A 16,077-nucleotide genomic window follows, 5' to 3' on the forward strand; every position below is an offset into this window, starting at 1 on the left:
AGATGAAATTACTATTGTTTCATTTTGTTTGCCTCCATTGTAATGCTACAAGTTTTCTAGGGCAGTTACATTCTAAGTTATTTTTATTTTTAACCAATCAAAGCTTGCCATGTAGGACCTGTATTTTGACAAAGACAAATTGTGGGATAGCAAAACCAAGAGAGACTGTTATTAATGCTCTACTTTGGTTTCATTATGAATTTAGAATTGATTATTTTTATGTGTTATTTCTTTTTTTTATCTCTTTGTGTTATAGTTAAACTAAGTTTTCTATGTGTTGTTATTTTAGGATGGTACTAATGCTGGTCCATATAGTCATGTTGCTGATTTCTCTGCTATTAAAGAATTAGATACAATTCAAATGGAAATAGATGCCATTAAAAAGTAAGTCACGTGTTCAAAATTCCTTAAAAGAATAAACAATAAAATATTGAAATAAAGCTATTTATTAATTGTCCTAAAGTGAAATAAACTATTTGTCCTTAATATTTTGTATAATTTGAATGTTTTGTCAATTGTATATGGATTGAAGGAAAAACACTAGATGTAAAGCAAAATACCATGAGCTGGGATAGGATGTAAACATTATCTTAATTGCCAATTAACCAAATTGTTCATGAGATGTAACAGCTACCATAGCAGGCTATTTCTCTATGTACCATAGTCATGACTACATTATTTCATTTTTATTTTAGAGAAAAATTACAAATAGAAAGAGATAAAGCTCAGAAAGAAGCTGATATTAAAATAAGACAAGGCGATGTTCAGATGCAACAGAAAGAATTTGATGCTATAACTAATACATTACATCAATTAGAACAACAGAAGAAAGAAGCTCAAAAACGATTAGATGAACTAGATGATAAGGTACATTATATTTTCATCTGCATTCTCCAATTTGTCTCTTTTTAGGCAAATTCAGACAAGCAATAGCAATTGGTGTGTAAAGAAGGGAAATTTTAGTAGGACAGCGGCATTAGTATACTCTTTTTCAATTTTCGAAATGTCAATGCATCATGTATAGCTAGGCTGATATTGCCCTTGGGGTCTTGATGTTCCAACAGAATAACCAGATGTGTTGTCAATATCAGACTAACTTGCATTACATTAATAGGGCAAATCTAACTTGACCTTTGCGAGGATCCAGATCATCAGGTTCCAAGCAATCTTTTATCTGACTCAGTCACTGAAATGGTATGTTAGTACATGTATTCTGTTTTATAGAAATCTAAATTGGAAGGAAATGTAAAAGAACTAAGAGAGAAATGTGATATGGAACTAGGAGAGGTAAGTTTTTCAGTTCAATATTATATGTTATCAAGTAAATTAATTGTAAATATTAATTGTCAAACTTACACTTCAGTTTTCTTGTTAGAATGAAATTATTTTTATAAAGTATATATTTTAAAGTTATTTTTAGTCCATATGAAAGTATATATTTATGTAACTTTGTGTAAAACTATATGTAAATCCAACAATCCAACACGTTTGTTTCCCTGCATTTGCACATTGTAATCTTCAGTTTTTATTAATCAAAGTTGACAGTCAACCAATGACTCACTTAAGCCTCTGGTAAAACTCAATGACATTTGATAGACATTTGAATTTGATCATATATCTTCGTTAATCATTACCTATTGTTTAGAATGACTTGTTCATAAAAGAACATGAATATCAAAATTGAGCAAAATCTCTATATAATTTGAAACAAATGTACTCCAAAACTTTTGATCTTTGAATTGCACTTTCTGAAGCTGAGTTATTCTCACTGTGTCAAAGTTTCGTAGATTTTCATTAAAAGTCAAGCTTGTTCTATTTAAACTGTTCTATTAGTTGTTTAAGTGTACTATTAGAGGACTGTCATCTTTAGAATTAAATATTGAGTTAAAAATAAAATGTTTTATAATTTACAAGTAGATATATTTCTATAGATTATGTGTATTATTTTCCAATATTTTTAGATCCTATTTAACCCCTACCCACCCCACTATTTTATTACAGGTTACAAAACTTAAAACACAATTATCTCAACAAGAAAAAAGGATTAAGGTAAATTGTGTATATATGGGCTTTGGCTGATTGGTTGTCTATTATGCTTCTGGTTTTTTAATATTTTATCTATTTAATCATCCTTTTCTGGTTGATTTGAAAATGTTTTCTTAATTGAGTGCCTTAGTTAGAACATCATTGCTTAAAGGGACAGGTTCGCCATCCGTTTGATCAATTGTATCTCAGATCAGAAACGCAATTTTGTTAACTAGTGTATTAGGTAAGTGTTCACAGCTCATCTTCAAAATTTGAGCCCTCAAATATATGTTTGTCCAGAATTATCCACGTTTGAAACTGAAAGTTAAAATAACAACTTTTCTTTTCTTGAGACTGCCATAATTACGAAGGAAAATAAAAATTCCTAGTTTGAATTATTTTTAATGAAATTACGCGATTTTCGTACATTTCTAGTACCTTTGAAGACACTTTATATCTATTCAAAACCAAAATCAACCTCAGAAAATGGCGAACCATGGCCTTTAACCATTCTCTTATTTGTAATTTGAACCTCTTAAGTCTGGGATATAAATGTATTGGTCTTTAATTAATATACGGTACATCAGGATTTTGAATGCCTTTATTTAGTCTTTAACCATTTTGCCTGGCTTTATCAATCAGCTTCTATATCTTGCCTATTTTAGACATTTTACTTACTTCAGCTGTCTCTCATCTCTATAATAAACATCATCTTATCTATTTTTTTAAAGAATTAAACATCAATGAAGCATTTTGAATATTTAAAAAAAAACTTTTTCTGTACAAATCTATGCATTATTATTATTCAACTTTAAACTGCTATTTCTTTGTATATGTAATTAGTATTTGTAATAACTATAATTCAATAAAGTCTACCTATATTAATTGTAGAATCAAGAGCAAGAATTAAATGATTTAAGAACAGAGTTAAATAAGTTACGTGAGGAAGAGAGTCAATTAGAACAGACAGTAGAATCCAGTAAAACACAATTAGAATCACTAGTCAAATCAAATAATGACTTACAAATACAGACTAAACAGGTTGATATACTTTATATCTCTTTCTCTCAACTGTATTGTTCACAAATATTTTATTATTAGGGATATATAGTATAGTAATAACAGTTATCTGGCCATGTATACTCAAATTATGATCTTAGTGCTAGGATGTCCCTAAAACAGTGTTAGAATTTTATTTCTTAAAACATCCTGGTGTTAAGATAGTTTTGAGAATACACAGCCTGGACATTATGGGTATTACTACATCCATTATCCATTCTGAAAATGTCAAACTTCGGTAGTGACGCAGGCTAATCAGTCTCACATTGTGAAACTCTTCAGTACCAACATGTTTCAGGTTCTGTTTTAATATTTCTACATCACTCTACAATTGATGAATTGAGAACTATTTTAACAGTGAAAATATTTTGATATTGTATTCTGAAAATGACTATCACATCACAGATGGCCATTCTTATTTTCGAGAAATCTCTTATGTTATCATTACAATTTTATGATACCTAAATTTTAAAATTTTAATGGATATTCCAATTATAGACTAAAGCCCGACTACAGCATTTACAAGATCAACAAAGAGCATTAACTGGTAGTATTAGTAACTATACAGCTCAATTAAACGGAAATGATATAGCCTTAACAACACCTGGTATATCTTCTGATATTGATCAACTTAGTTCTAGAGCTACAGTAAGTACATCTTTATATTCTTTTCATATTATCATTTATAGTATGATATACAGGTAGATCTCTCCATATTTGTTAGACATTACCTATCCTATTTTATAATATAAATATTGGTGTTATTCTGTATATAACTTGTTATTTTCAAAATAGTGTTAATAAAAGACAATGATTGAAAAAACTTATATATAATTTTTACTTATAATCTTAAATCTTTTAACAAAACCAACATAACATTTCTCCTGATATAATATGGTATATCTCTTTGTCCTGTATTTTTGCTATATTTGCTGTGAAATGCATTATTACTATTTTTGAATTGTAGGTTGGAAGTCCAGTGAGCACTATAAGTAATTTCAGTGCCCCCTGCTTAGATGATTTTAAAGAAGACCCTTTTAAAGGAAAAGATCCTTTTAATAATTCCTCTGAACAACCTGATCCTTTTCAAAATGAAGATCCCTTTAAAGGAAGTAAGTACGGTATCTCAATTAATTTTGAGATATTTAAAAATCTTACCATGGATATAAAATTTTTCTGCTATGAAATTTAAGCAAGTTACTGATGTTTTAAAAGATCAATAATCATATTATATTTACAGATGATCCATTTGCAGCTGATCCATTTGCAGCTGAAGATCCATTCCAAAGTTCAGGATTTAATTCTGCTGGTCAGGTAAAAGATATTTAGTTGTTTTGGCCTGATATGATATTAACTTTGACTAAGATTTGGACACCTTCAGTACAAATTATTGTTGTGAAACTGTTCTATATTGTTGTTTAGAGGTATACTACCTCTTAAGATGACCAAAAAAATTAAATTTTAAACTTGGATAAAATGAATCTTTGTTCATCAGTGGACTTACCTGGTTTCATAACTATAAGAAGAGAATCCTTCTTTAATCCAATAATCTATAAAACTAAGTAATAGTCATGGCACCTGGTAAGTCCAGCTGATGAATAAGCTTACTTTTGAGATTTTACGTGCACTCTATTTTATGAGCTAGTATTATGTTAATCTGTGATAAACAATTTAGAGTTGGAATATCTGTGTATATAATGAAAATGCGCATAGTAGAATAATCTTTTATTTTGGGGTAGTATCATATATAATAACCATATCATTTATTGTGCAGGATGATCCTTTTGCCAGTAATGATCCATTTGGTGGTAGTGCTTTTTCTTCTTCACCAAGTAAAAAGAAACCAGATAATTTTGATGCTTTTGGATCAGGGTTTGGTTCATCTCCTTCAAAGAAACCTTCTCATGTATGTTTTAAGTTTCTTATATAGCTGCTTGATTTATTTTGATTTCTATTATTTTCACTGTTCAAACATTTTCAGATTGTTTTTGTCTAACCAAAAACAGATTTATTTATGGATTTGATTTTCTCTTTTACTTTGCTATGTAGCAAGATTTGCTTTCTATTTAAAAGACATCTCAATATTTGTTTTGTTTTATAGAAAAAGATGCCACCTCCAAGACCTGCACCTCCAAAAGGTAAAAGCCCAGCAGCTTCACCTTCTAAACCAAAAGTTGATCCATTCGGTGGATTCCCTAATGATCCATTTGCTGGTAATGATCCTTTTGCTAGTTCTGGAGGAGGAAATAAATCTGATGCTTTTGCAAATTTTGCTGATTTTAGTCCCAGTAAGGTAAGTCAAGTTGATGATTATTTTCTTAAAATTCAACTTATTGTCTTTTGAAAAAAACTATCAAGATTTTAGAATTAATTGAATTATATAAAATTATTATCTAATGTTAGGAAAGATGGACATTTTTAAAAAGTTAAAGTTATATCATTGATGACTTTCAGTACTTTATATCACTATGTTTTCACAAATTTTACTGAAACTCTATTACCTTTTTACCAGTTTGATGATTCAGCCTGGGGCACAAAGCAGTAACACACTACAGATTACATGTTTAGCACAGAAGGTTAATAATAATTATCAAACAATGCATGTTATTTTGTTCTAATATTATATTATTTTAATTCAATCCTTACCCTTCACTCTATGATAACCTTGAAACATTAGCATGCAAGATATATTTACCAGTAGGTTTACAATCCATTGAATGATAAGAATTGAGTCCAATTTTGAGTCTGACACTGATAGGTACTAATATTAGTTAGACTCTAGCTTTCATCATGTCATTATTTAAATATGTCTGGGGTATTTGTTTTTTTGCATGTTTTTTAGATTGTAAAGTATCCATTATAAAGTATATAAGCTCTTTTTTAATCTTATAAATGTATTCCAATAACCATCTACTAGACCCTAACTTATTCAATAAATGATCCTTATAATATTATTTAGGCTACAATATCCTTTTATAATATTTTAACTGTTAAGTTTGTTTCTAACCACAACTACATTGATTTGCATGGGAATTAAATTTTTTGCATGAATAGTTTAAATTTACTATGCATGGTAAACCAGCATGAATTACTTTCAATGAAATAAAATATAAAAACATTTATGGAATTTGACTTTTGTACTTTAATAACTTTCATGTTTTGTCAAATTTTTCATAATTTTTTGGTAAAATTTACATCACATATTCTCTTTAGCTACTAGTAAATAAACTCAAAAAAGCTTTTCTTTGAAATTATCAATGGAAATTGGTTTATGTTGTGTTTTATATTCTTTTTCTTTTAGTTTGATACTGACGCCTGGTCCAGTCCCTCAAAATCAGCCACAGCAGTACCACAGACTCTCAATTTTACAAGTTCCAGTGTAGAACAAGAAGAAACAGACGCATAGGGACTCCAACTATAATTCATACATGTCATCTATTTAGTTACCATGTAATTTAACTCACTTTCATTGTTTTAGACTTCTATGTTGTCTTTTTAAAAAACTTTTCACTCATAATGTTTCATTGCTAAAATCATTTTATGGATCACAATTTCTTTGGTATGTTATGACAATATTTTGAAAGCTATAATTATCAGATTATTTGTGATAGGTTACTTTTTACTCTAATAGTACCCTACATTGTATTGAATGTGATTGAAAAATATGACCCCCTGCTAATCAATGCCCAAGTTTGGTAAAGGATTGGCTAGACAGGACTTGGGAACCTATAAATAAGTTTTACAGTTGTGACTATCTTTCATTCCTTTGGATGCTGGCTTCAGATGAACCAAAATCTTTAGATATTATTATACTTTAATTACTTCTAGTTTTATTATTAAAAGTTTATAGTTAAGAAATGTATTATAAAGAAAGAAATAAGATAGGTGCCATGGTAGAAAAGAAACTTTACAAATTATAATTGTTATATAGTTATTTATTATCAACCATATTATAATACTTGGTAGTCTTACAGTGTAGTCCGGAGATTATACGTATAGAGAAAATGTTACACAATATTTATATAAGTTGGTCTGCATGTTAAAATGCAAGCTTTTATCAGGTTTTACATTAAAATCAGATAAGGGGATATTACCTTATTCAACAAAAAAAAAGCAAGAAATACTGTCAAATATCTTGAGTTGCCAAAAAATCTGCTGTATTAAATGCAAATTCCAATTTCCAACTAGAAAGGTGTGTAAATGAAATAAATATTTTGGTCTAGTGAACTCTGATATTAAATGTCACAAAAAACTATATCTAGTACCAGTATCAGGTTATGTTGGTTTCAGTAGACCAGAGACAAATCCTTAAGCAAAAGTGATATACATGTATTTAGTTAAAATGACTTTCCAATCAACCAATCCCATTTATATGTTGATGTTTAATGTAAGAATGACCAAGTTTGTGTAATGTTAAATAAAATAGTGCAATATACTCTGTGTTCTCTCTGAAACCAGGCCCATATTCTTGAGTGCAGTAAGGTCATGATCTACCACAGAACAGATGTCTGTTGTGATGCATCTATAATGCCATTAAATAAGTTACTGGTAACTAACTTGAAAACCTCTAATCTCTTCAATTAGATTAGTTAAGTTAGGCCAAGAGAATTAACAATACATGTCAGCTACACATTCTTTTTAAGCCAGAGCAGAACGTGTTCTTTTGGGTAGTGCAGTAAGTGATTCTCTACAAAGTAGCTCTACAAAGTAGATTAGTGCAAGTAGTATGGTTTAAAATTGTTTTGTCAAGGTAGAATGATGTGCACGAAGGCCTACCTACCAGTCTTACAAGTACACAAAGTTAGATCTAACACTGTCGCCAAGTTGACAAAGAATAAAGATAGGAAAGCCTAGGCTTCGGTGGAATGGTAGGATTCATGTTTGAGAAACGAATTGTAACCTACCAGATTCCCTTGTTGATTTCTTTGTTGAAATATTGTGATGATTTTAACAACAGTTCCATTGAGTCTTCAATGACATTCCAATGATTTGCAATTTTGCCCTTTTTTGATGTCGGCACTTCGAACAAGGCAGAAGTTTTATTTTAGCCATTAAACAGAGTTATCCCCCGTTTACTCATCTTTAAAGCTTCAGACCACTAGTGATATTGAAGAAAAAGCATATCGTCTCAGCACTCAGACGCTTTGTAATTAAAAAGAGCAAAATATTTATTAACCTTTGCAGATAAAAGCTTATGCCTAAACCCAAGTCTACACCCGATTTTGTTAGGCTAGGGCTGAGCTGCGCGGGCTCAACGTTTTAGACGCTTGCTCGTAAAACCTAGGTAACGGTGGGATGGGAGTGCAAGGAGCCAGGCCCCCCTTAGAATTAATTGAATCTGGAAAAAAAAAAATGATAGTCTTTAACAACATATTTTTTTCATTGCTTTTTATTTTATTTCGTTTATTAAAGCAGTTATTTAATCAACACGACCACATTTGAAGCAAAGCACGTTTTTGTGTATTACAGTCTATTCAAAGATCAAATTAAATATAAAATTATGCTTTGATTCTAAAAACACTTCCGTCCAACTAGTGGCAATTATATCTTTAGACTAGGACCTATATTCCATAGATTTTACATCAAAATAGCTTGATAACGTGAAATTATATTGAAAGACTTGTTGATAGAATCTTGAGACATTCTTCTCCAGTCATGTATAATTGTGTGTAAATAATGGTAAAAGCTTCTCTAACAGAAGTCGATTTGATTCCAGACATTATATGGTCAGAGATCAAACAACTTCGTCTCGGCGTTTTATTCTTTGGAATTAGCGTGGTTTCTTGGTTACATTAGGCTCCATTTAAAAACAGGATCACAAATCAATTCAACTGTTCAATCACATGTCTTATTTATTCCAACCAATTTCACTTCTAGTGTGATGTATTCCCTAATTTACGTGTATGATTTCGTCCGTCTGGCATTTTCTCTGAAAGAATAAGACGGGAAATAAATCAAATTTGCAAATAAACTTAACTTTGGTATAACAAATTCAAGAGGAAGGGTAAATATCTGGGGTCAACGCATTTTTTTCCTCAATATATCCCGAAAACCCCACCACAGCTTGAAAAGCATACCGAGTGAAAGCCCATATATTACTTGGGGTATCACTGAAAAATCCCCTGCAAGACTATACAATAAACTCGATTTATTTGCCTTCTGCAGATGCGTATTATAGTACCTTATTTGCAAATCAATATTAATCACACGTAACAATAAATAAAAACATGGGCTACCTATTCTTAGCTTTAATAGTCGGTGTTATATCTGAATGAAGATCTTTCTTGCCGAGAGTAGCTCGACTTAATTCCGGACTGATACTAAACACACCGGAAGTAGAATCCCCTGCCAACACGTTAGACCGAGAATATTGGTCAGTACTTAATGTCACGTGACTTGTTTCTTCTGGCACATCACCCACTACATCCCCAGCACTATCAATATCACTGATTTCAACTATTGGTAACACTCGAAATAAATCCACATAATTTTCATCCGGAGAATCCGATCGATCATGGGAATCAAACGACACTTGTGGTATATTTGAGGCGTCATGAATCTGAGAATGCGTCACATCCGGTAAGGATTTTGAATTTCTGGAATTTCGCGATACACGCATCACATCTGGAAGTGATATACTACTACGATTTGGTTGCATTCGTCTCATCTGATCACTGACCTCCTTTGGAAGGTCTCTAGGATCCGAGTTTCCCACAAAGTATTTCTGGTGACACAACTGACGTCCAACATGAACATATTGATTACAGCGACATTCAGAAGGATCCCGTGGTGGACTGGTTGAACAACAGATCTTTTTGATGGTTTTGTGGACACGTTTGACAAAAGTTTTTCTCAGTAAGATATATAACCATGGATCTAATGTTTGATTTAAACTAGCTAATCTGATACACAATAAACCAACATAGGGTCTTGGTATACCAGTTACCAATGTTATAATTATGTGTATCTGGAAAGAGAGACGTAAATGATATATTACAAGTGGAATGTTATATATGGCCAAAAAAAAAAATATTTATCTGCTACCAAAAATCATAAAGTCAGAGACCTTCAATTCACAAATTATGAGCTTAGATGTGTTGCTGGACCTCCAAGCTTCGTGAAAGTCAAAATCATCAAGGGTAAAGCTTGGGTTCTAAATAGTCGTAATCTTAATTATTCAGACTAATTTTTCAGTTAGGCTATGTCCAACCTCTATGAGATTTGTTTTTACAGGTTTATGACTTATTTAAAACTATCTCAAACTAGGAATTTTATTTTATATTTCTATATAAGTTTTTCTGTATACAAACGTTGGTAATAAATCTGGACACACGCTCAAATTTGAATAGTGAGCTGGGAACTTAAGTCTATTACTGATTAGCTCAGCTGAAAATAAATACCGTTTCTGAGACTAAGTACGATTGGTCAAACGGATGACGAACCTGTTCGGATAATTCTACTCCAGGTTGGAAATAAAAGAGCAAAAGGAAGAAATTGATTATTGGAATAGCGAATATTCTATCATATTATTTTTTCTATCATTAGTTCACGTTTCCAATATCATAGGTCTTATTTCGAGTTTTAATGGATGTGATAAACAGATTACCATTCTCAAAATGAAAATATGAAATACATTAGTCTTTTTGTGTTTTGTAAAATATATCAGATATTAATACAATGATCTTTATTAATAGACGAACACAAAGTACTATCATAAAGTACTTAATGTCTTTAGCAGATATTAAATCACTCATAAAAAGAGATATTATAGCTTCGTTTGAAATAATGAAAGCCAAACTATTTTAATGAGATATGTGTGTGGTCCTTTTTTACTTTATAATTATTCAAATTAGAGCTAATAAGTTGCTATTTCACAATTCTCACCAACTTGTAGGCTAATAGTAAAATTCATTTATTTTTACATCATCTTTTTATCACCGGTATCACAGAATGTACATTAAAGCCAGGGAGAAAGATGGGAATGGTTCATTGCGTAGGAACTTTAACTTTTTAATAGATAAGCGTTTTGTTTAGAATATCCCAGATGAAAGCAATTTGTTACCATTCTTGATTCTTTTCAATGTTTCACCAGAAACAAATTGTATTGAGGGGATGGGGCATCTTCTACGCCAATTTTAATGGTTATCATGTTCAAAACGGGTTTCATATAGCATAACATTTTAACCTGAATTCCGGACAGGTACATATTTTTGTTTTCTGTTAATAATATCTGTACTGAAAAGGATGGGGTACAAATTTAGATCATAAATAGTTACCATTAATGGAGCCCAGCAAACAGCAAATATAGTAGAAATAGCACACATCAACCAAATCATCTGCATTTCCACATCTTTTTGTTTCTGTTTTTTAATCTGAGCTTGAAGTCTCTTGTTTTCATCAAAACCTTCCATTAAACTACTACAGATACTAGCAGATCGTTCTTTGTCTTGTTTTTTCTTAATGTATCTGACTCTAAATAGAGACACCATTACATAACCATTACAGAACATCATTAATATAACCACTATTAAATTTAATATAGAATAGCTATAACCATACAAAGCTATTATCAAATCGTCTGTGTGAAAGTTCAAAAAGCACCAGGTATGTGGATATTGTAATGTAAACTCTCCAAAACCAAATAAAGGCAACGTACTAAAAACAAAAACAAAGGCCCACAAGGAAACTACAGTTATTCTTGCATTTTGTATAGTACAATATTTCGAATAGAAATAAGTGCACCTTAAAGCTAGGAACCGTTCAACGGCCATAGCACACACGATAAACGGAGTAGATAATCCAAAACAAATCATGATAAAAGCATTAAATTTACATAAACTTTCTCCACCGGGCATTTCGCGTCTGTTAATATAAGCGGCTATAGTTACTGGTGAGGTCAGAATAATTCCAGTGAGGTCTGTCCAAGCTAGAGCAGCCACTAGGGTATAAAACATCATCCGTTTAATCTTTCGTCGAGTTCTATGTAAAACAATTAAAGCTAACACATTGCCCACGAGTCCAGCTAAGAACATGGTAATAGGTGAGATTATTGTTGCTCCCAATGCATAGTGTTCCGTTAACGTCTCATTAGTTGCGTTATAATCCTGTTTAAACATAGTGGAATTTTCTGTATAATTCTTGGATTCCATGTTATTTCCAAAATATCCCGATTCCATCATACTATTTTATCTGAATATTTCCACAAATGAACACTCGTGATATGTCAATAACTATTATCAACACGACATATTGTTGGCGTCCATTCTGGAGTTTCTTTCATCCGTACTATTTCACCATTATCAACCATTTAAAATACAACACTTTATTTCGCCTCTAAATATACACCAATCAGCTAGTGGGCGGAATATTTTTATTGATGACCTCGGAAACCTGAAACAAATGGAATAGAAATTAAAACACGACCTAGCGGAAAGATTTTATGACCTTTTTTACTTAATATATTGTTTTTAGGTAGATCACCAACATCAGAAGTGGTTAATGGATTTAGGAGCTCGTTGATGGATAGTGCGAAACATTGGCCTCTATTCCAGCCTCTGATTGTTATTTTGAAAGTTGTCGGCAGATGTAGAGGCAGAAAAACTAGTCCCTGTTTTGTGGGGATTTTCGCCACCTCCGAAGGTGCGAGTGTTTAAAAACCTATTTATTCAAATCGAATCCGTCAAACTCAGATATATTTTCTAAGATGGATATTTTTGTAATTCATTACGATCATAATCCCCCTACACTAATTATGTCACGTCTGCAGTTCCATCAAGTTCTCTTTTTTAGTAAAACTGCTCTCTTTTCGGTCATTTAAAACTTCGTGTGCCAAAATGTCAAGGGTCACAAAATCACGTGATACTAACAAACGAAAGTTGACATTGATTTACAGTTATCGTAATTCAATATTATGTTATATAAAAAGCATCTCAGAGGTGTGGAAAATAACCATAAAACAGGCCCAATTTTTTCTGACTACTCCAGCCGATAACTGTCAAAATAGCTAACAGAGGCTGGAATACAGGCAGATGATTCGGACTAAGTGATGGGTAAAGAGAACACAGAGACATGCTACAACGATATTACTATCACCATTATTATCACTGCTATATTACATTATTATCTTCTATGAGTATTATGGTTTTAACCATTTATCAGATATTCTCCATTCACGAAACAATAGATTTATAAATATCTTATTTCCACCACCATTTAGTCTTCAATACACCAATCAATGGAAGAACGATTTCACATTATGCCAGACCATTTCCTACTGAACGAAATGGAAGCTTTAAAAGCATTTTAAAAAGTCATGATATTTTGAGTATTGTTACATGTGTGTTAAAATACTCAAATATCAAGACTTTCAAGTTTTTGATAGATTGAATCCTTTTAATTTTCTCATATTCAACTACTAAAACGATTAAAACACAATGTATCGGCATGTAAAATTTTGAGTTTCCAGATTTAATTCTACATGTCGTAAAATACATTGTAGGCTACATATGATTGTTCTAGAAAAAAATGGAAAAAAATGAAACGAGAGATTAATTAGAAGAAAATTTTGAATCCACAGAATTAAAATTATGACAAAATCATCTAACACTTAGCTGCTAACAACAATTTACTAGCAGCATAAAGACCGGATGTTTTGGTAAAACGATCATCGGACTGTTATTTTGAAAAAGTTATATCCATATAAATTTCAAGACACAAGGTGAACTTCCACTATTTACATTAATTTAAAACTTAAATTAACTTCACAATATTAATACAATGAGGGACAGGGCTCACTGCATACTCTTACTGTAGAATGATGATTTAATCAATAGTCACATAAAAACAGTATAATCTACCCAACTGTAAATAAAATATTGTACGAATATCGGTATTTCAAAAAATAATAAAGCCGAAGCCACTGAATGTGGAAGAATTTTCGCACATTTCTAGTAGCCTACTTCTGAAGACACTTTTATATATATTCAAGACTCAAATCAACCTTCCAAAATGGAACATCTGTCCTTATAACATATTCCATCAATTCCATAGATCAAAAACTCCTTTAACCACTATACAGGCATTGCCAATTTTCGCGCTAAATCATCAAGTATCGAATGAACTGGTTGGTGCATTGGGAAAGTTCGTTAACTCTTCCACATCAAAAAAATTAAAAATATGCTGTCATGTAATTGAAAATGGTGTAATGTACTGGAATTGGCAGTATGAATACAGAAAATGACTGGTAAATTAAAAGCTGAAGAATCTATCTCGGTCGATTGAATTATTACAAGGTAAAAGTAAATACATGTAATTGTAAGACCATCAATCAGTATCTAACTATCACGAGACTAGAAATTGATACAATATAATATTCAATACATTTCAACCACTGATAGAGATCACCGATCTCAACCCATATATCATCATTGAGAAAATTAGGTTAGTGTATTTTGGCTGTCTGATGTATTTGGCAGCTTTCATGCAAATTCTTTATCCAAGAGTTACACAAGTGATAATCTAAAAGAAAAATTGGCATTAACTAACAGTGGGGGTGGATTGATGGTTTGAAATTATAAATATATATTAGTCTAAATCAATATTAAAAGTAATTGAACACCCACAAGAATTATTTGAAAGTAATAAGATGTAATGCCAAGGAGAAAATAATGATAATAACCAAGAGGAAGCTGTTTAATCAATCAGAGACAACAAGGAAATATGACGAAAGAACGTTCTGTTACTACAAACTCTGTGAAAGAAGTCTGGAGACTCTAGACAGAATCTGTTTGTCTTCATGGTAATCAACCTCAATAAACCTATACTTTTTAACAGGGACAATTAAGTATCCTTACGACAAGACCGCTCCTTAACGAAACACCTGATGGATACTTCTTTTTGGAGATGTACACTTAAAAACTTTTACTCCCGATTTTGTTGTTCTTTGAACGTATTTTTTAATGGACGGAATTGTCTTGCTAGTGCGGATTATTTCAAAAGAACCCACCGAGCTATGCAGCGATTGCGTTCTGTTGACTAACAGAGTGACTTCTGCTTGATGAAATCTATAGCTTGCTGAATCGGGCCATTAAAGCATCGCAGGTCAAAGAAGACAGTGCTAAATGAAACACAGAAGATTTTGTGATCGATATTTCACCACTTTGGGATCGCACCACAATCATACTGAAACTACAGTCTAATTCAAATTCGACTTTCGTGCCATATTTTTATTAGCTTTTATTTCTAATATATACACTTCGGTTAGGGTCTAACGACAGCCCTATTGAAAGTTGTCAAATTAACCTCTTGACCTATACTGATACTGCGTCACAAAATTCCAGCGCTAAAGAGGGTAGAAATTTGATTGGTTAAAGCAGACGAAAGTTTGGCCTCAGCTTAATTAGACTGACTAACACTATACCTTAATTATTCCTCGAATAGTAACTGCACCAATGTCAACCGGAAGTACTATGAGTCGAGATCAATTTTAATCTCGTAAACTGCTTTATCTTGTCAGATAAAATAATTCACTTACAACTTACAGGGAAAATGTAAACGTGATAACGTGACATGATAAAAGAAATTATATTGAAATAAAATTACAACTAATTACATTATTTGAGCATTGATATCTTCCTTTGTAAAAAGTTTCTTTGTTGTCCAGACAATGAAAAAGTTATCTTGAGATTCTTGGACGCGGAAACCTGTCTCTCGCGCTTTCCGTTAATATCATTTTGTTTCGTTTTTTTACCATGAAGGTTTGGGGATTTAAATTGCGAAATTGTAGGCTACTTTGGCTGCGACGAATATGACACCTTCACGTCAGTTCAAAGGACATTTTTCCTGGAGCAGCCCAATGATAACAGTGAAAGCTCTGTATATTTATTTAGTAATTGTAATTTCATTTAACATGTCTGGAAAAAGTCGATTGCACATAAATCTTTATCGTGACGTTGAATATGACAATGTTTTCCAATTTACACTAAAATACAGTTT

General features: G+C 31.7%; 2 protein-coding genes across 2 annotated transcripts; one reads left to right on the top strand and one right to left on the bottom strand.

Moving 5' to 3' along the window:
• Positions 1-361: 361 nt before the first annotated feature.
• Positions 362-7,518, top strand: LOTGIDRAFT_235273 (hypothetical protein; the record flags this gene model as incomplete). The annotated part of the gene is made up of 11 exons (XM_009064383.1): positions 362-384; positions 696-867; positions 1,225-1,287; positions 2,002-2,049; positions 2,917-3,066; positions 3,583-3,732; positions 4,052-4,196; positions 4,325-4,398; positions 4,859-4,990; positions 5,186-5,377; positions 6,386-7,518. The coding sequence occupies 11 exons, from the start codon at positions 362-364 to the stop codon at positions 6,488-6,490; spliced, it is 1,254 nt and encodes a 417-aa protein (XP_009062631.1). The 3' UTR covers positions 6,491-7,518.
• A 2,368-nt stretch (positions 7,519-9,886) lies between these two features.
• Positions 9,887-12,200, bottom strand: LOTGIDRAFT_128640 (hypothetical protein; the record flags this gene model as incomplete). The annotated part of the gene is made up of 2 exons (XM_009064384.1): positions 9,887-10,051; positions 11,361-12,200. Coding segments are annotated over 2 exons (1,005 nt in total), but the record flags the coding sequence as incomplete, so codon positions are not given.
• Positions 12,201-16,077: the final 3,877 nt, after the last annotated feature.

The sequence above is a fragment of the Lottia gigantea genome (genome assembly GCF_000327385.1).
Source record: "Lottia gigantea unplaced genomic scaffold LOTGIsca_62, whole genome shotgun sequence".
NCBI lineage: Eukaryota > Metazoa > Mollusca > Gastropoda > Lottiidae > Lottia > Lottia gigantea.